The sequence below is a fragment of the Capsicum annuum genome, chromosome 6 (assembly GCF_002878395.1).
Source record: "Capsicum annuum cultivar UCD-10X-F1 chromosome 6, UCD10Xv1.1, whole genome shotgun sequence".
Taxonomy (NCBI): Eukaryota; Viridiplantae; Streptophyta; class Magnoliopsida; order Solanales; family Solanaceae; genus Capsicum; species Capsicum annuum.
The window spans coordinates 224,759,562-224,781,417 of NC_061116.1; the positions used below are offsets into that span (position 1 = coordinate 224,759,562).

General features: G+C 31.5%; 4 protein-coding genes across 4 annotated transcripts; 2 read left to right on the forward strand and 2 right to left on the reverse strand.

Moving 5' to 3' along the window:
- Positions 1 to 1,308: 1,308 nt before the first annotated feature.
- Positions 1,309 to 5,233, forward strand: LOC107875417 (protein NUCLEAR FUSION DEFECTIVE 4). The gene is made up of 2 exons (XM_016722132.2): positions 1,309 to 2,613; positions 4,588 to 5,233. Exons 1-2 carry the CDS (start codon positions 1,457 to 1,459, stop codon positions 5,024 to 5,026), a joined length of 1,596 nt encoding a protein of 531 aa, XP_016577618.2. The 5' UTR covers positions 1,309 to 1,456; the 3' UTR covers positions 5,027 to 5,233.
- A 3,239-nt stretch (positions 5,234 to 8,472) lies between these two features.
- On the forward strand, positions 8,473 to 10,925 carry LOC107875418 (cationic peroxidase 1). The gene is made up of 4 exons (XM_016722133.2): positions 8,473 to 8,785; positions 9,374 to 9,565; positions 10,080 to 10,245; positions 10,369 to 10,925. Exons 1-4 carry the CDS (start codon positions 8,570 to 8,572, stop codon positions 10,752 to 10,754), a joined length of 960 nt encoding a protein of 319 aa, XP_016577619.1. The 5' UTR covers positions 8,473 to 8,569; the 3' UTR covers positions 10,755 to 10,925.
- Positions 10,926 to 13,472: 2,547 nt separating this feature from the next.
- LOC107874598 (LOB domain-containing protein 15) lies at positions 13,473 to 15,858 on the reverse strand. Its single transcript, XM_016721361.2, has 3 exons — positions 15,702 to 15,858; positions 15,000 to 15,285; positions 13,473 to 14,125 (listed from the first exon to the last, which is right to left on the reverse strand). Exons 1-3 carry the CDS (start codon positions 15,713 to 15,715, stop codon positions 13,715 to 13,717), a joined length of 711 nt encoding a protein of 236 aa, XP_016576847.2. The 5' UTR covers positions 15,716 to 15,858; the 3' UTR covers positions 13,473 to 13,714.
- Positions 15,859 to 19,211: 3,353 nt separating this feature from the next.
- LOC107875416 (CBL-interacting serine/threonine-protein kinase 11) lies at positions 19,212 to 21,100 on the reverse strand. Its single transcript, XM_016722131.2, has one exon. The coding sequence runs from the start codon at positions 20,731 to 20,733 to the stop codon at positions 19,483 to 19,485; it is 1,251 nt and encodes a 416-aa protein (XP_016577617.2). The 5' UTR covers positions 20,734 to 21,100; the 3' UTR covers positions 19,212 to 19,482.
- Positions 21,101 to 21,856: the final 756 nt, after the last annotated feature.

Below are 21,856 nucleotides of genomic sequence, written 5' to 3' on the forward strand. Positions count from 1 at the left end.
CCCCTCTTCGACGAAAAATTATATTGTTTTTATACTATTTTTATATGATTAAAATATTTTTTATGCATATGTAATAGATGTTGACCCCTCTTTGATTAGTTCGTACATTTACTTCTGAACCCAAAATTCTGGCTCTGCCACTGATTATTATAGTTAGAATTTACCAAGTTGGTCATGCACTAATTCATTTGGTGTGATGTATAAGTAATTATCCCACCATTTACACCATAGTGATGGGATAACTTATACCATATATATGGTGGGATAAGTTATCCTGGTTAATCCCGGGATAACAATCTCCAACCAAACGACCTAGAGTCACGTACCATATTAAAATAAGCAAAATTATTTTTATATCAACTGATTTAATTAATAAAACATCAATATCACAAATGATAGTGAATGTATAATTGTGAGGCTAATGATGAAGTTAAAGAGTTCAAGGCTCTTAATTAACTTAGTTACTTCAACAAACTGCAAACCAGATTGTACTCTTTTTGATGTTACGTCTCCAAATACTCCTACTGCAACATTTGCAAACTACTTTTCATACTTGTTATTTGTAAAATACATCAATTGTAATAGAGCTTTTAATGCCCTCTTAAACCTATGTAGTGGCTCTTAACTCTACACATCTTTTATTTCATCTGTTACCACAAAATTTTTCTTTCCATGAAAGTAATATTTGAATCGACGTGTGTATATCTTGATTATTTCATCGAATATTTATCTTTTGTTAGGGCATGTATTTGCTCTAAGGCGAATTCAAGATTTTAAAGTTACGAATTTAAGATTACAACCACCTTTTCTTTTTATGATAGACCTATCCATATACCTAATAATTCTATCCACCGCTTAAACAAATGACACGTACAATTTCCATTATGATTTCTTTTGTCTAATAGGATTGGAATCTTGTTTATATAATTTTCATCCACTTAATTAGTCACTAGACCAGGTCATTTGGTGCATCTTGATAGTTGCGGATCAGAAATTCTAACAAGTACATTTTATAAAATAAAAAATGAAAATACAACAGGTGTGACACAAATTTTGAATATTTTTGCTGCTACACTAGAAACTTTCATCATGTCAAAGGTATCAACATAATTTTTACGTAATACATACATGTGCAAAAATAAATAAATAAATAAATAAATTTACCCAGTTTATAACTTTATATAAGGAGTATAGTTTTTTTCAATAGAGACAATTATTGAACACTTTATTACATCTAACTTAAAGCCTGCCTCCTGCCAACCACATTTTCATATAAACAACTTTCGCCTTTCTTTTCCTATTCAAGATATTTCCCATCTATAAAACTAGACAAATTCTTCTTTTTTTATTACTCATCAAACTTTAGACATCTTTAGTTCTTTCCCAAAAATATATATATATATATATATATATATTTTTTTTTTTAAAAAAAAAAGAAGAAGAGAAAAGAACTCAAATGTCTAAACAATGGATGAGCCTAGTGGGAGCATTGTGGTTACAGTCTATGGCTGGTACAAACACAAATTTCCCAGCTTATTCTTCACAAATAAAAAAACTTTTATCAATTTCCCAAATTCAGCTTAACAATTTAGCATTTGCTTCTGATGCTGGAAAATTACTTGGTTGGTTTGCTGGAATTGCAGCTAATTATTTACCCCTTTGGGTAGTACTTTTAATTGGCGCAACACTTGGATTAATTGGCTATGGGGTGCAATATCTTTTTCTTATAAATTATATACATTCCTTATCCTATTGGCATGTTTTTTCACTCACTTTTTTAGCTGGCAATAGTATTTGTTGGATCAATACTGTTTCGTATATAGTATCGATACGAAATTTCCCATTGGATAGACAAGTTGCGGTTGGATTATCGACTAGTTACATAAGTTTAAGTGCCAAAATTGTAACGGATATAGTTGATGTCATCAATGTTTTCGCCCCTAGTGATGAAAGGGCGAAAACTTATTTGCTCCTGAACTCCGTTTTGCCTCTGTTGATAGCGGTTGTTGCATCTCCAATTATTCGCGAAACTAAGGTAGAAAAATCAAGAAAGTTATCGGATGGGTTTCGAGTTATGTTTGTTATAACGATTGCTACGGGGATTTATGCAGTGATCACTAGCATAAAGCCTGCGATTTCGAAATTATTGCCAAGACTGTTGAGCTTAATTGGTATGGTAATTTTCTTAATGCTACCAATTTTGGTGCCATTGAGTGAAAGAATCAAAGAACATTGGCATGGAAAATGCTGGATAAGGAGGGACCAAAAAATATGTGATTTAAGTAATTTGGAGGAGGAGATTAGAACAACTGAAAAGGAGAATAATAATTGTATTATTGTTAATAGTGGGGTTATTAAGGAGGATAATAATGATCTTGGATGTAGTGTAATGGAGGAAATTGGAGCAAAGAAAATGTTGATGAAATTGGAATTTTGGTTGTATTTTTTTGTTTATTTGTTTGGTGGCACATTGGGTTTGGTTTATTTGAATAATTTGGGACAAATTGCTGATACTCGTGGATGCAATGGGACTTCTTCATTGGTTTCATTATCATCTTCATTTGGTTTCTTTGGTAGACTTCTTCCTTCACTCTTCGACTACCTCTTCTCCAGGTGAATAATTCTCTCTTCATCTTTCTTTTCATTATCTAGTATATGAAGTTTGAGCCGGAGGTCTATCAAAAATAACCTCTCTATCTCATATGAGGTAGTGGTATGGACTACGTATATTTATCCTCCCATACCTCACTTTGTAGAATACACTGGATATGTTATTATGTGTAGTATATGAAATTTACGTATTCAACTAATTTAAATTCGTGGCATGTTGCTTCTTAGTGGTGAAATTAGAAATTTTGTCAAAGATGTTCAAGATTTAATACACAATATATTTTTCTCTATATATGGTATAGTTTTTCAATAAAGTATGTTCACCTCCCTGCTAGAAGTTACTTATTTCCGAAGTTCAAACCTAAAACATTAGTTTTGAGAGAAAGCATCTAGGTATAACTTGTTGGATATTAGTAATGGTGTGAGTCTTTTTGAGGAAATCGTGAGAGCTTATTCAAAATGAACAGTATCACATCCTGTTAAGAATATTTTTGAATTGTTTTAGCCCAACGACGAATATATATATGGAGATGGCAAGGTGATAACATGTGGCCTGACTTAGTATTCTGTCCGTCTATGGACCGGTTTGTTATGAGCTTTGTTCAAAGCAGACAATATTACACCATACATATTAAAAATATCGATCTTTGGACTGTTTTAGCGGAACGCACCACACTTCTTGGTTCTCTACTCATGTTTATATCATCATATTTAGCATTCAATATTTATTGATCCGACTAATTCTGATTCATATCTTGGAATCATCAATGGTCCATTAAAAGATAAACATTCCATACCCAAGAGCTCCATTCATTTTGGAAGATAATTCATTATTTCATTGAGAGATGGGCATCTATCTATTTCATTGCACCATACTTCTTGCTGGTTCTTTTAATGCAAAAGTTATTCTTCAAAGAATGTTAGTTGGTAATATTTATGAGCCGCTTGTAATAGTGCAATATAATAATGTGCATGCAATACATTTTATGTGTTAATATCATAAAGCCCAAAGTATCATCATCACCATTGATTTCTTTTTTCTTCTGAAACTTTTAGACCAAGTATTTTCATGCATTAAACACTAATATTTGTAACGTACGTACTTCGTGTTCTTATAATAAACACAAGTTACAAGTATTAATTGTAGGAATTGCCTGGTTATAATAAACACAAATGTCAAATCAAATAATATTCGACATGAGATTTTAATTTAGATTTATGGCACAAAAATGAAAGGGCGCGTTACAAATTTGACTTCCTGGCAAAAAAAAAATTATAAGTATCTACTAACCAAATAATACATAAATTATACATTGATTATATGTAATTTTGTGTATATTGTATGTGTATTATACATTTTCTGTCTATGATTATAGGTGACCAGTTTAAAATGTAAAAAACGGAAAATTATGTAAATGTATCCTTCGGTCATCTAGTTCATCAACATCACGGAAGTATCTATTATCGATACATTTTAGTTATATATGTTGTGTATATAGTGTGTATTGGTAAATATATTATATGTATATTATAGTATATGTGTATTTATAACAAAGTGTACATATTTGGTAAACTAGATGACTTAAATTTAAGGACCATTTTTTCAAATTTAATAAGCTTTTCTCGACTTACTCTATTGATAGTTCATGATATTTGATATTTCAATATCATGCATGTATACGGAAAGCATGTTTTGGCCCAAACAAAATTTTACTATTTGCTTATACAATTTTATGCTGTTTTTAGCAAGTTGTTTTCCTATTTTTCATGTCTATCATATCATATTTATAACAAATAATTACGTGTTATTATATGTCAACTCAATAGATAGTGTCGAACATCTATAGATTAGGTTATCATATCATATTTATTATGAATAGTTACGCGTTATCATATGTCAACTTAATTAGATATTGTAGAAATTTTATCCTCTGGCGGTGCGCAGAACTGAATTTGTTGATATTTTATTTATTTCAGGAGTAAATATGCAGTATCAAGACCAGCTACCATAGCAATGACACTAGCACCAATGACAGGAGCATTCTTTTTGCTACTCAACAATAGTCACATTGCTCTCTACACAAGCACAGCCATAATTGGAATTTGTACTGGAGCAATTACTTCAATTTCTGTCTCACAAACTACTGAGCTATTTGGGGCCAAAAATTTTGGTGTTAATCACAATATTGTTGTGGCAAATATACCAATTGGTTCATTTTTATTTGGAGATTTGGCAGCTATGTTATACAGAAGACAAGGAAATTCATCAACAAGTGATGGAAGTTGTTTAGGGATGAAGTGTTTTCAGACAACTTTTGTTATATGGGGCTGTCTTTGTTTCCTAGGAACTTGTCTTGCTTTTATTCTTCATACAAGAACTCGAAAATTTTATCAACATTTACGTGGAGGAAACTAATATATAGTATTAATTTTAGGGTTAAATAATCAGTAGTTACTACGTTATATTATACTAGTATATTGGACAGTACAGAAACTGATGATGATTTATGTAATTATTTTTTTGAAGTACGATATAGTTATAAGATGTAACGTTCATACACCTATCATCAGTATAAATAGCTTTCTGCTTAATGAAATATTTTGCCAAATGAATTACTATAATTTATAGTGATGATTCTCATGATTCTATCCAGCGTTTTGAAATCGGAAATTTATTAAGAATATTTAAGTTTTACTGTAATATTTATTAATAAAAGTAATTTTTGATCGAGAATAGAATTTCTGTCGGTGAAACATTGTTAGAATAAACAAAGGAGTAATCCGGTACACTAAAGCTCTCGCTATGCACGGAGCCAGAAGAAGCCCGAATTACTAGGATTTGTTGTACGTAGCTTTACATTGCATTTCTGCGAGAGGTAAAGTTTTACTTTGATACTGTTAGAATAATACAAAAAAAAAATATCGATTTCCTGCTGTTGAATCCAAAGAAACGAGTCAAGATATTACAGTGAAATAATTAATTATAAGAGTATTCAATTTTGATGAACTAGAATTTCAGGTGGGTGTGAATCTTAAATAAAAACTGTACTACCAAATTGAGCAGTGCCAACTGCATTTTTAATGAAAGCAGCTTTAGGGACCCAATAATAAGACCATATATTAAAGTTGATTGTCCATAGTTTCAAAAATGATAGAGGGTACGTGGGAGGCTAATCATTATTTTACGTATGGTCACCATAGATATGAAAATTGTTGTCCTTAGGGCCATGACATTTTGTCGTGGGTGTTCGGACGGTTTGGATTGGATATGAAAGTTTAAATTTGAATTTTCAAATTTAAATAATTGCATTTCAACTTCAATTCAAATAAATTCGAATTTAGTAAGATTTTTTAAGTATGGTTTCAAATTAATTGGTTTGTATGATTTTGAATTTTTACTTTTCATAGTTTAAGTTGAGCTGCTTCTTCTTCTTATTTACAAAAAAATGAACATCCAAATCAAGTAGTCATATTAAATTACCTTAATAGTTCCTTATTCTAACCATAGTCATCCAAATAAAATGGGCAAGCAATGAACGTATGAAACCATTATCAAAAAATTACAATAGAAATATTAGTAAAGACATAAAAATTATAAATAGTAAAACCATGCATGTCCAAATAGAATTTAAAGTATTATGATAGTGACTTATTAAATTTGTAATAGTATAATGAGCTAATGTCTAATGAGTACGTAGGGTAATTCGACTCATTTATTGGGTATATAGGTAAGGAATTAATGTCTAATGTGTAGAACAATATATAAGGTATAACATTTTCAGATTTTCAAACATCCAAAAATCCAAAAAAATTTAAAACTTAAATCCAAATGCGTACATACTAATGAACCTAAAGATTTTCAGCCACTATTAATTGGTACAACAACAAAAACACTAATTTGTTCTCATCTAAAGTGTAACGAGTGATGCAAATAATAAATTTTGGGATGACAAAATTCAAATTATGGGAGCAAATCTTGATGGAGGACCATAAAGAAAAGGTGGATGGATGAAATTTAGGAATAATAACCAAACTCCAAAAGTAAAGTGGGCAACAAAGTTTGTTAAGAGTTAGGTATTATTTATGTCTACTATCCTTAAGTTCTTTTTTGCCTTTTCCTATGTATGTTCATGTTCCTTTTTCTGACCCCTTATAGAAGGAACAAAGACCAGGCACCAGGATTACATTGTGATTTACATGAGGAATTGTTAGAGTTGTGAAAGTAATGATGTTAATTGAGGTGAAGGTTGTGGTAGATCGACTACTAGGGGTGACAAAATTAATCCGTAGAAACACGACTCACTCAAGTATGGGCGATTGGTAAAGGTTGTGGTAGATTGACTAGCTAGTACGGGAGACAAAATTAATTCGTAAAAAAGCGGCTCACTCAAGTATGGACGGATTGGTGAAGGTTTTGGTAGATTGACTAGTACGGGTGGCAAAATTAATTCGTAAAAACACAACTCACTCAAGTATAAGCGGATTGGTGAAGGTTATATGGTTTATAGACTGACTAGTATGGCTGGCAAAATTAATCCCTAAAAATACGACTCACTCAAGTATGATGGGCGGGTTGGTGAAGGTTGTGGTAGATTGACTAGTAGGGGTGGCAATGAAAAATTAATCCGTAAAAATATGACTCACTCAAGTATGGGCGGGTTGGGCTTGACATGTATTCATAACAAATCAAATTAGGAAGAGTCCGAGTCCGAGCTTTTTGAAGATAGTTTAATCCCTTAGTACAATCGGCCTCTATAAGAACATATTGTCATATCGATTAAATTTTCTTTGAAATTGATTTTCTATGTTATTGTTATTACTCTTTTTAAGTGGAAGTTACACTCACTCGATCTACATGTATTTTTTATTTGTATATGGTGGAATCTTTTGACTTGTATGCCTCATTGAGAGAAAAACGTTGTACTAATTATCAGATTCTTCAACAAATAGCTTGTTCACACTATATAACCAAACTATTAATCCAATAATCCTTTATTTGAATGGAAAATGAACAAACCCATCCAATCAATTTATAATTATCTATATCAAATATATATGAAATATGAACACCCCACTATAAGGTAGCTTTAGACTTTAATTATTTGTTTATGATTTCATCTTTTAAAAATATATACTTTTTTGTGAATAGTGAAAGGGGATAAGTAAAAGAGGAAATAACCTTTGATTGAAGTAACATACCACACCATGCATTATATATGGAGGGGTAAAAAGAATCCAAAAATACTTATCCAAATTAGGCATTATACACCCATAAGAGTAGTGCAGCAGGTGGTATTCTAATTCTATCCCATTAAGGGAGACCAAAGATCAATTTCCTTTGTCGACGTCTGCACATTAAAGTTCGTGATATCGAGCTTGCTTAATGTGATTTATATTTTATGTGTAGTTTGCGAGTTATTTCATAAGAGCTAGTTTATAACACCCGAAGGGTGAAGGGTTGAGGATTCGTGTTTTTCTGGGAGTTTCACCATACCAATTCATCAGTTTATCATGATTAAATAATTTATATAACAAGTAAAAGTAAAGCGAAAATATACATTAATTAATCATGGTTATTTGATAATCATGTATATGTTCGGACATATTATACATTAATTAATTGTAAACACTCCTTGATGCAAGAGTTAATTTTTACCATTTTATATAAGCACGAATATGCTATCTTGTCCTTCTAGAGAATCGTGTTTGATCTCATGACAACTATTTTACTATATAAAAATGGACTGATTATCAACAAGTTGCTAGGGTGAAGTTTGACCTAATACACATATAGTGGATAAGTCAAAGATTCAACCATAATCATCATCTATAAAATGCAGCAAAAATTTAATCTCCTTCATCGTTGCCATCAAATAGTAATCCATAACTTGCAATTTATCTCACTCATTCTATAGCCTTATTTATTTCTTCAATATATAATCTTCTTAATTAAGTTAAGATGGCATTTTATTGTAATTTCTACTTGTCTGTGCTTATAATAATTATGTTTTCAGTAATTGGACTTTGTTCAGCTGATTTATCATCTGACTACTATGAGAAATCATGTCCAAAAGCTACGTATACCATTAAAAACGTAGTGGCAAATGCTGTAACCAAAGAGAGACGCATGGGGGCCTCGTTGCTTCGTCTTCATTTTCATGATTGCTTCGTTAATGCACGTTAATTTCACTCTTATACTTTGCTTTTTCGATCAATATATATTTACTTTGCGCTCTATATATTAATATTAGAACAATATGAATATAGAGAGTTCATATTTCAAACCTTAAATATTAATTCGATTCATTGTTATGTTAATATAAACTAGCAGTGAAGTGGTACAACTTTCAGTTATATATCTAGCTATGCGTCACACTTTGATTTGTTGCTTCTTTCAAAAAATAAAAAAAACGAAAATATTTCCTTTTATATGTACCTTGTGAGTAATTCTAACTTCGTTTGATAATTATATTACACTATTTATATAGTTTTCCCGTTATATTCAATTGATGAAAAGATAGTTATATCACATTTATGCTTCACATAAAATTAAAGCACATAATATATTGCTCTATAGATAAACGATAGTAGCTAGGATGATTAGACATATCGCATGGTTAATAATCTCCAAATTACACTACTCATGAGATCAACTTAATTTATGGCTCAACGTAACATATATTATACTATTAATTAAGTTGTGGGCTGATAATCTTTGCAAGTTCTCTTTTTTGCAAAATATTTATGTATTTTTCGTTGACAGGGATGTGATGGATCTATATTATTGGATGATACTTCAGATTTTACTGGAGAGAAAACAGCAAAGCCAAATACAAATTCATTAAGGGGTTTTGATGTGATAGATAAAATAAAATCTCAAGTAGAGAAATTATGTCCTGGAATTGTTTCTTGTGCAGATATTGTAGCTGTTGCAGCAAGAGATTCTGTTGTACTTGTAAGTATATTAATCTCAAACTTTTCCCTCTCCATAAACAAGTTTAAAAAATAGCCTTTTACCCAACTTGCAAATGATAGCCAAGGTATTCAAAAGTCGATTTTGCGCTTCTTAACTAAGAGATCGATTGTTATGAATTTCACAAATCATGATAAAATCTTAGATTTTAAAGTTCGACATTCATGTCACTGTCATGATATTTCCGCATCCAAAGTAGCTAGTTTTTAAACAAACAGCTTCCAAACGTTGGCTATCTTGCAAAAATCGATTCGAAAAATGGCTAAAAAGGACAGCTCCGTGCACTAAGCTTCCGATATGCATAGGATCCGGGAAGGGTCCAACACAAAGATCTGTTGTACGCAGCCTCACCTTTCATTTCTGCAAGTGGCTGCTTCCAATTTCAATGGCTATCCCACACAATTATATATTACAATTTCAACTTCCACAATAATTTGGGCCATGATGATCATTATAACACATTGAATTACCTTTTACTTTATATTTCTTGGTTCAGTTAGGTGGGCCTTCATGGACAGTCCAATTAGGCAGAAGAGATTCAACAACAGCAAGTTTAAGTGCAGCAAATAGTGATATTCCTTCCCCTATATTGGATCTTAGTGACCTTATTACTAGCTTTTCCAATAAAGGCTTCACTGCTAAAGAAATGGTTGCTCTTGCAGGTATAACAAACTTATCGAGGTTTTCGAAATACGTATTTAGGCCCAGAGAAAGCAATATATATTGTCAGCGTGTATAGCGAAGTTAAGTTTGACTAATTGATATATGTATATTTTTTCATATAGGTGGTCACACGATAGGCAAAGCACAATGTACAACATTCCGAGAACGTGTGTACAACGAAACAAACATCGACTCATCATTGGCTACATCGTTAAAATCCAACTGTCCTAGTACTGGCGGAGACGACACCCTTTCATCACTTGATGCAACTACCCCGGTATTATTCGATAACCATTTTTACAAGAACTTGGTTAACAATAAAGGGGTTCTTCACTCGGACCAACAATTATTTAGTGGCGGTTCTACGGACTCTCAGGTGAAAACTTATAGTACAAACCCTATAACTTTCGATGCGGATTTTGCAAATGCTATGGTGAAAATGGGGAATTTGAGCCCACTTACTGGAACTAATGGTCAGATTCGTACCAATTGCAGGAAAATCAACTAATTAATTAGTATTAATTTTGCATTTTAATAAATTGTAAGAGTTGTGTGTTTTTGTGTGAGTGAACTCAAGTTTGTGTTGAGGGGGAAAGAAAGCTCAACTTTGTAACGTGTTTGTTTGTATTTTGTTTTAAGAAGACCAAATGTTTGCGTGAATAAAAGACTTCTATTTCCACTTGTGTTATTATATAGTACTTTCATTATTGGCATTTGTGTCCACTAATTATTAATAAATTTTAATTTCGTTTCGTTGGTCCCTCGTCTAAGTTCATTAAGCTTCAATTCATTGTATATATTGAATTATTTTGATTCATTTGTTTCTGAATATGTTAAGTTTGTGTTGCTCCATATGCTATGATAATATTATTCTATTAATATTCAAAAAAATATAACATATTTTCTTCCTGAAGTGATAAAAAAACACATATTTTAATTATAGTGAAGTTGCATAAGCTGAATCTTTATCACAAGGATAGTAAACAAAAATATCAATAACTGAGGCCTTAAAAATGATATTAACCCTATTAAAATCCCTAAGATCACTGAAAATGTTGCTTAAGGTGGTTAACAATCTCATTCAAAAGGTATCAATTCATTCCTTTTCAATAGTTGGTAAGATTCTAAATGATATTCTTAATATTGTACTCTACAAACTAAACAAAAGTGAGATTATTTTTGAGTTGACCACCTATATCTTGAGATGGAAGAACTAGTATAAGAATAATCTTGAGATGAAAAGAAAAATAAAATAAAGATGACTATGCCCCTCATGAATTAACACACATAATATCTACGACTAAGCTGTTCTTCTGCCACTCATCTAAGTTGACTGACAACTAAAATTATTTTAATTTAAATGGCCATTTGAATACTTTAAAAGCCACATATTTTTCAAGAAAAAATGGGTACTATACAAATTAATGGCTGCATTGAAAACTAATTAATAACCCATGTGATGACTTAGTAATATGAAATAGTGTCGGCCTAATTTAAAATTATTCAAAGATTATTTTGATGCAAACATATATATATGTACAGTATATACTAAAAATTTTCCAATTAAACTACACAGCTGTAACATTCTTGACTGATCCAAACCTCTCGAGTTTCGACTTAGATGAACAAATATATTCACAGAGCCGTATTAAAATAAATATATCATGTTCATTTTACAAGAATCAATTCTTAGCACATAGAATGAAATTAAACTATAATGATAAATAAGATTTCTGCATCCACCCCCCCCCCCCCATATATATATATATATATATATATGTATATTGTTTGATGATTCTCATTCTCATGAATCATCTAAATCCATCTTTGTAGATCAGGTATGGATCGATGTGTAACTGACCAACATGGTAGTGTCATTAAGTAAAGAAATTATTCTCATCGTATTCTTAATTTCTTTCCCATAAGACATACGTTGCCAATTTAGAATCATGAGAATATATATATGGATCGACGTCTAACTGACCAAAATGATAGTCTCGTCAAGAAAAGAAATTCCCATCGTATTCTTAATTAATTTCTTTCTTATACGACATACGTTGCCAATTTAGAGTTTGAGAATACAGGGTGCCTATGCTCTAACTAACTCTACCTTATTGATGAGCTCCACACGCCAAGTAAACATAAACCACGTACGTTATCTTATAAAATAATATACTATTAACCATAACTAACATACAAATGTGCTTACAATCCAAATCAAACATAGAAAACCTATTTAATTTAACGTTATAACCTAAGGTAATAGCTAGGGCTTTAATTTAGCAGCCTATATTGTTTAATTAGGGTGACTACTTTGTCTTAGAATCAAAAAAGATTTTCATTTTAATTTGCTCAAGGAATCTCTTGAGAATTGCAAAATCGTTATGTTTAAACTTTAAATTATTCTTCCTTTTTATCTTTTATTATCATTCGTTAAATGAGTAGATTAGTTCAATTTGTATTTCCTCGAAATGTGAGTTTCTTACATTGGAAATTAGAAAAAGAAGAAAAGGTATTAACCACGAATAGAGAAGAACCAATTAACGTTAAATTTATTCATCAGAAAGCTAAGTAAAGTATATGTGGATGATGTAAACAAAAAGTTAAAAGTAATATATATATATATATATATATGTATCAATCTTGTTAAGAATTTTGACACTATCAGTGAAATATAACTGTCTGTACTACAACGTTACTCCATTTTATAAGTTAAAATTTTTAGCTTGTTTTAATTAAATCACATATAAATTTCAATATTTGGTTATTAAATTAACTCCATGTACAATATCAACTATTTTAATATAAATTGGGATGACGGGCATATATATATATATATATATATATTAGGAGTATATTTTACATTAATATCAGGATAATTTAGTTGTTCTATAATTTGTACGTCTGGCTTTTATTCTTTGTTACCAATGCTTGTTAAATAGATCGTAGAACTCTTTTTTCTGTTATGAAATGAGAAATGACTTCCCGCAAATTAAAGGCTTAAAACATATATAGCCAACCCCTTAAAGTTATTAGTATTATTTAGATACTCAAACATATATACAGTGTCATTTTATTTAAATTGTTAAAAAACTTCTGTATGTGCATATTGTCAAATAACTCTTACATAAAATAAGTACACTTGTAATATGTCACCTCTATTCCAAATACAAACCAAGAAAGAAAAACATGCATGCATGTCCAAATTGTCCATCACAAAAGCTATGCAAATAAGTTAACTCATCATCATTATCTAAGATCTCTCTAGCTGTAATTATTGCCATAATTGGAGATACAAAATGGTATGTATATATAATAATGCTCTTAATTATGATCAGTGACAAATTTGAGAAAAACAAGTGAACTAAAATCCTCCAAATGTCTTTCTTTCATTTCTTCCTCCCCACCCTGACCCCACCTCAGCACTAACATACATCAATCACTTCTGTTTCATTTTATGTGACACTATTACTGATCAAAATATGCTATGCTATTATTGGTAATGGCACTAAAGTTTGCCACACTAGACGAAGCTGGTGTGTACAAATTAGATGAAACTGAAGAAGTAGAAGATGATGACGACGAAACCACCACCATAGATGGTGGTGGTGGAGGCGGCGGCGGAGTAGGAGGAGCTTGGGGCAGCTCAGGTGCCACAGAGGTTGAAATTGATGCAATAATAAGACTATTGGCAGCTTCTCTATATTTGTACCTAAGAATTTCAGCTCTTATTGAATTAAGCTCAGCTTGTAAATTTTGAATTTGTTGTTGTAATGCTGAAATTGCACCCATGCATCCATACACTGGATCCCTTAGCCTCACATTTGCTTCATATACCAAACTATTTGCTGCATCTGCTCTTTGTCCCACTGGCACCTCCTAATCAATATTTTCACCAGAAAGAAATAAGCCCCAACAAAAAAAAAAATGGAAATAAATATAATGATAGTGTAAAATATTTTGCACTATTAATATATTTTAATATGTTTTAATTCGTGGAAAATGGAGCTCCGAAATTACATGATGAGCTCAACCGAACCCAACATACATTTTGATGCCTTGCGGCTTGCAGTATTGTGTGTTGAATACATACATACACTTAATTAAATTATTGAACATATGATGTCAACATTGCAATATAGTGACAATAATCACAGGCAGATCTAATATTTGAGGTTTATCGGTTTCTACTGTAGGTCTCAAGTACCTACAAGTTAATATACAATAATAAATATGTTCACACGTCGAATAGCTTGTAGATATTTAGTAAATTTCTGAATATAGGTTTTAATAAAAAATTATCAAACTCACTTAAACCCATGGATTGCAAGAAACTTCATTAAAGTTTGTATGCATCAAATTCACCTGATGTAACTTATTTTATTTCTAAGCTTCAAGCCTTTCTAGATCTGCCTCTCGCTATACACGCCTTCCTAACAAAAAAAAAAAAGGACAACTCGGTGCACTAAAGCTATCGCTATGCGCGGTGTCCGAGGAAGGGCCCCACCACAAGGGTATACTGTACACACAGCCTTACCTTGCATTTCTGCCAGAGGCTGTTTTCAAAGCTTGAACCCGTGACCTCCTGGTTACATGGCAGCAACTTTACCAGTTACTCCAAGGCACAAGCCTTCCTAACAAGTATAAAAATATTTTTTTTATGATAATGCATAGAAATTAAACTAAAACATATGGTATATAGATATGATGAGTAATTGATTTTTTTTTGAACTATTGGAATTGAGAAAAATACCATGAGCAACTTGGAGACATTGCTAGCACCAAAGACTTTATGAACAGCAGCAAATTTGTGAGGTTCATGTGGGGAGAAATAAGGAGAAAAAGGGCATTCCTCAGCACATCTTCTTCTTAAAAGCTTACAAGCAGCACAAGGTGTAACATGGTTCAATGTTGTTCCTCCTGCAACAGGACCCAATACGTGTCTTCTTCCCATTTGTAATTGTTGCATATTTAGCTGTGAATTTGATGCATCAATGATCTCTGTCTTTAACTTCTTTCCCATCTCATCCATTCTCTCCCTATTCATCATCACAACAACAAAGTCAAACAGACACATACGGATTCAAAATTTGAAGTTTATTATATGTACATATTCAGTGAAATTCTCAATATATTGACTTAGTAACTTACTAGCTCCACCTGTCGTGGCGGAGCAAGGCTTTTCGATAAGGAGATTCAAATTAGGAAGTTGTAATTAAGTACCCGAGAAATAATGAAAGAGGATTAAACATCTACTATTATATTATACACTAAAAAAAATATTGAACTTGTATATAAACCGTAAGTTTCTAAAGAAAAGGATTCGGATGAACCCCCGGCCCTACGGCCTCCTCCTTTGTTGATTTGACCTAATTAATCTAGTTCTTAAAAGGAATTTAACCAACAGCAAAAAGAGAAACTTTATTGGTTTGAACATGCAAATTCAACTACGTACCTTTCTCTTGACATTGATCAAGAAGATCTTTGGTTAGCTCCTTAAATTGGAAACTAAGATGACAATTGAGTTTTAGAGTAAAGAGAGAAAGAAGAGAAATGGGGGAAAGGGAGTGCTTAAAAGGCAAGACAAAGGTTATATTATAGAGTAAGAGATAATTAATGTTCTTTCAGAAGAAAGTTTTTAATTATTGAGTGCCAGCCTAGTCAAAGCTTGCTCACGTGTGACTAATTGCACCTATTGACTTTTTTTTTTTTTTTTTTAATTTTCCACCCGGTGTATCCACATTGGAGTCCCGATTAATTCGGATCGCACGTTGCAGCGTCCATTAAGGTGGCAGCGCTCCCAACAAAGTTTTCTCCATACTCAGGGTTGAACCCTCGACCTCTGGCTAAGGGTAGAGCAGCCCCATCCACTGCACACCACCTATTGACTTTTCATTGCTACCAAACTTTAGGTTTCCTTCATTTTTAAAATTTTTTTCTTTTAAATGAAGTTTTATGTAGTGGTGGATAGAAAATATTTGCACAATCAGATAAGTTATTAAGGTGTTATAAATATATTTTTATGATAAATATCGGTAATCAGATGATAAAAATAACAATTACTTATCAACTAAGTATATAATAAACTGCTCTTAAACTAGTTACATTGTTGTTGGTGCACCTAACTTAAATCATATAAAAACAAATCTTATCATGTACAAAGTTCTAAGCTTATATGCTTTCAAGTATAGAAAGTGATAGACAGAAGTTGACTTGATATGAATACAACAATAGCTTACACAATACATACGTTGTCACAAGTTTAGTAGAAGAAGTTGAGTGTACGTCGATCTTACTCCTTTCTATATTTATGAGGTAGAGATGTTGTTTCAAAATTAAGGACTTTCGATTTAAAAAAATTGTTTTTCGAAAGATGATTTAATGTGAATGTTGATTCTCTTTTCCTCATAATATATGAACTGAATTAAGACATGTTAGAAAACTAAACAAGGAAGTCCAATTTCTTGTGAGCATCCATTTCCTATTTAGTGTCAACATCAATAACCAAACTCCTTTTTTACCAGTTGAATTACTTCAAAGACTTTCAAGACAAAACTACACATGATATAGGCAAGTGTTTTATTAAAATATATTTGAATTTTATTTCACCTCTATTTCATATTTTTTATCGTTAGACTTCACTTTTGGAGTTATGTACACTGCATATATTGTTGTTTTAGTTAATTAGAATAAGATGAAAATAAAAAATAAGATGAAAGTTTGTAATTATCAGATGTAAGTGTGAAAAAAAAGGCAAATCAGAACCAACAAAAGGTGGTCAAGATGATTCATCATGTAAAGGAATCATTTGTATCTATAAGGATATTGTCATTTGTTTGGATATTTTTTAGCTGCTAAAATCGAAATATTTTTATAAGATAAATAATATTAACATTATGATAAATCGATTTCAAGTTATAAGATGTGGGAACATGGAAGCATAGGGAGGATAAAAGACTTGCTAAGTATATAATAAAGAGAGTGAAAGGGTTGCTTTAAATGCAAGGCATTTATGCAGAGATCTAAGTTTAGTTTGACCCGTATTTTTAGCCTTCAAAGTCGCCCTCCTGTTTACACTTTACACCATACTTCAATTATTTACATATATCAATAATTAACCTTCACTGATCATATATTATAAGTTTTTTTTTTTTTTCCTAAATACGTAAGGGTGAAAATTTTGACTAAAGTTAAGCCTGACAATGGGTGGTGGAAATTCAAAATTTGGTTCGAGGAGCATCTAACCTAATGTTATGAATAATTTACTAAAGACTTGTTTCAAGGATGCAATAGTCAATGGAGATATGCAGAAAATCCATATGGCCTAATGTTGAACAATAATTATAATGACAAATATAATGCTATGTGGCTTGCTGATGAAAATAATTAAAACAATATGGAGGAGAACAAAGCAATAATCAAAAGGGAATATAAAGATCTTATAATTGAGTTGCATGTCTACGGGCTATTGTGAGCCTAATTAATTTAGTATTGTTATAAAATGGGGGAAATAACTAAACCATATAGAGGATGGTATAAAATAATCTCACGGAATATCCCTACTTAACCCATTCGATATGTCAAACGAACATCTAGAGCTATTTGCATGCTATAGTGACCACTATTTGCACGCTAGAGCTATTACGTACGTGGTTGAGCTAGAAACTCAATTGGACAAATCTCAGGTTCTTCAGAAACACTTATTGATACGATTTATCTTGATTGGTGAGTGCTTTTCTTGTTGAGTTGGATCTGATTAGACTTTGACTGTCACATGTCTCCTTTTGATACGTTCAAATGTGAAACTCCAATTTTGATCCATAAACTTAGTATGATAACTTCAATTAGATGACAAAAAATGTAGATGTTTCCACTGAGAATCTCAGTGATTTCTTTAATTCCTCTCCTTCACAAATCACATGCCTCATTGATCAACGTACCATTACATTCCAGTTTATTTGATGCCCCCATGCATTCCCATTTTCAATTTCTTCATAGGAGTATTTTTTATTCATAAGTAACTGGGGATCTGTTGGCATGTGGTTTTGAACCTTATATTGTGTGTGTTCATGAAAAGTAGAAGCTATATATAGCCTATATGCTTAATTTATGGATACTGTATAAAGATTAAACTATTCAAACTAGCCAAAAAATGTTATGCAACTTTAATTGGGCCTTAATTGGTTTAATTTGTGGCTGTCTTCAAAGACCTTAAGCCACATGTTCAAGTTTATTCCACTGGGCCAAAACTAGGATTGGGTTTAATGTAAATTTTTAGGTTACTCTTACAAGTATTCTTTTTCCCCTTTTATTGAAGTATGTTTAAAGTGTGTTCCTGTTTTATAATTCAACTGCGTCAATTATATTTGAGATATTTGATCAAGCTTTTGGAAAAAATAAGTGTTTTCGGAGTAGAAAAAGAAGTTGCTTTCACTTTTTTTTTTTTCTTTTTAAATTAAAGATTGGCCATGGGCCCGTTTATTATAAAAGCAAAAAACAAATATTTACACAACTAGAGGTTATCAGATTTCTTCTTTTAAATTTAAAACGTTGGTCAAGCACACAGTTTACTGTGCTTATAGTACAAAAGGTAGATTTTACTTTTCAGTACATTATTCTTGAAATTCTAGTTTATTTTGAAAATGATCATTATATTGTTCGTACGGGGTGATGATTGGTCCGAAACAACCCATGTTCGTGACTCTAAAAATTTGCGAGCGCTGGCAAATTTAAATTATTGTCTTTTAAGTACAAAAATGATGAAACTATTAGAGTTTAATAATGATGAAATTGGCCCAACTCTCAAACAATTCTTTTTCCTTTTAAAATCTAAAAGGATCAGAGTATTTATACAAGGTAATTCCCCAAGCTCCGCTCAAGATCCCATGTTTGATGAACACGTTTAATTGCTTTAATTCACTTTCAAAAAAAATGTGCTGATCATGAATAATGTTGAAGAAGAAAATAAAAAGAAAGAAATCTTTTGATTAAATTGAAATCATAGACGAGAGAGTTACTGGTATGTCCCTCACTTCTTTGAAAAAAAAAACTAATCTTCTTGTATGTTTTTTCTTTTGATCTTTTTACTATACATTCATTTTTTCTACACAAAGAAAACAACAAACAAACAAAACAAAAGACATTATCGTAAATCTTTTTTTCTTTTTTGATAATAAAATATATAAAACTAAAATAAAAATTTATCCAAAGCTCCTTCCCTACCGAGGGAAACATAGCTAGCTATCGGAATCCTCAATCTTTGGTATTTGCTGGCCCAGAATTATCGGCTTCAATTTATTCCTCCATACATCTTTATACAAGTCACCATCACCATCATTTTTTTGAACTTCCATAATTACTAAATGTTCGGTCAATCGATACACATCCAATCTCATAGTTACTTTACCATTTTGCACTTTCATCTCAATTCCCCAATCTTTTTTCTTCCTCAACCTGAAATTCTCCTTCTTCCCCAGCTCTTCAATTCTTTCGATTAACCTCTCCGGCGACTCTTCCACCACCATCCTCTCCAAATCATCCATCGGATTGTTCGATTTGAGCAATCCTGAAATGTCCAACCCTGAAGAGAATGAAATTAAATCAAACGCGTTGAAAGAGTTTGATATTAACGAATCCTTATTTTCTTCCTCTCCTGAGAATTTGATGAATTTCAATCCCTTTCTAAACCATGGATCCCTGATGATCTCATCAATCGTTATTCTCGTCCCTGGATTTACATCCAGAAGACGAGATAGTATCCGTTTAACATCCGGAGACATCCATTTCGGACACCTGAATTCACCTTTATAGATTTTCTTGTACATTAACATCAGGTTCTGATCGTAAAATGGGAAATAACCAGCGATCATAATATAAAGAATAATTCCACATGACCATATATCAGTTTTCGCTCCATCATATCCTTTGATCGTCAATATCTCCGGTGCTACATAAGCTGGAGTTCCACAAACCGTATGCAGAAGTCCATCGAATGATTGAATTTGGTCAGTTGTAGCACTGAGTCCGAAATCAGAAACCTTGATATCTCCATTTTCGTCTATTAGAATGTTTTCTGGTTTCAAGTCACGATGGTAAACTCCGCGTAAATGGCAATAATTAACCGCGGAGATCAGTTGTTGGAAGCATTTGCGACTTAGATCCTCGCTAAATCTGCTTTTATTCGCGATCAGGTTGAATAATTCGCCTCCTTTAACATATTCCATGATGAAATAGATCTTCGTCTTGGTGGCCAGAACTTCATGGAGTTTAACAATGTATGGATGTTGTAGCTGGCGCATAATGGAGACTTCACGTTCGATTTTCTTGTCAGGTATGCCATCTTTGTTGCAAATATTGCTCTTATTAATTACTTTGATCGCGACGCTTTTGCCACTGTTGATTTCTCTAGCGTGGTACACTTTGGCAAATGCGCCGCAACCAAGTAGCTTTCCAAGCTCATATTTTCCGAATAGGAGTTTCTCCGGCATCGGTGAAAGATGCCGGGGGCAATTAATGTTGTGTTTTGGTTTATAAGATACGAATTATGATTAATGAAGAAGAAGCTAAAGGGTTGGTATATATAGTTTTCTTTTTTTTTTTTTTTTGGTTTTTTCTAATTTTGTTGTTGTATATATAGGAATAGTTCAAAATAGGGAAACTTCTTGTTTAAGTTTATTTTGTTTTCGTTGTCCTTAACAGCGTACTTGTGTTATATAGGACGTCTTTGTTTTCAAATGCTTTCCTTTTTTTATTTGGTCCAGTCGAAGAATTTTTTGTTTCCACGTGAATTGTAAATTTTTGAATTTTTGAATTAGGCACTTGTTTTAATTTAATCCACTTGTTTCATTTTATTCGTTTCAATTTGATATTATATATTAATTAATTAAAAAAATAATTAATAATATAAATACTTTATTATAGCAATTCTATTAAATAATATTTATATTTTAATTTTAAAAAAAATGATTAATACTAATGGCAAAAAAAAAAATATATTTTATCTTGATTAATGAAAAATAATAAATAAAATAAAAAATCAAATTCAAAAATTTAAAATAATAAAATATTAAAAAATTTGGAACGAGTAAAATGGTATGATTTAATTCAATGGTTTCAGTCAATACAATTAAAAGTTGGTTTTGGCAGAGTGCTGTACACGTTTCAGTCATCTAACAAATTTCAATGAAGTACATATTATTATTTTTCTCTTTGCTTAAACCGATTATTGCTTAATTATATTATCCAAACAAAAAAGTTTTCCCCTCACTTATCTGTGTTTCCTTATCGTTTTAACTCACAATCTTGGTCCACTAATATGTAGTTCTAATTTGCGACCATTCACTTCAATATTTACTAAAGGCAATCAAAACATAAAGTAATAATATACATATAAAAGAATTACCTCTCTATATAATATAACTTTAGAAAACAAAAGTTTTCAATCGACACTCTTAATAAGTAATGCTCCGCCACTATTTGTACAGACTTACTAGCTAGTAGTATGAATATATATATTTATAATTTGTATAATTGATTATTATTCAGCTATATACTCCATACAATTTTGTCTAAAAATTACAGCAACGTTACAACAAAATCAAATAGAAAGTA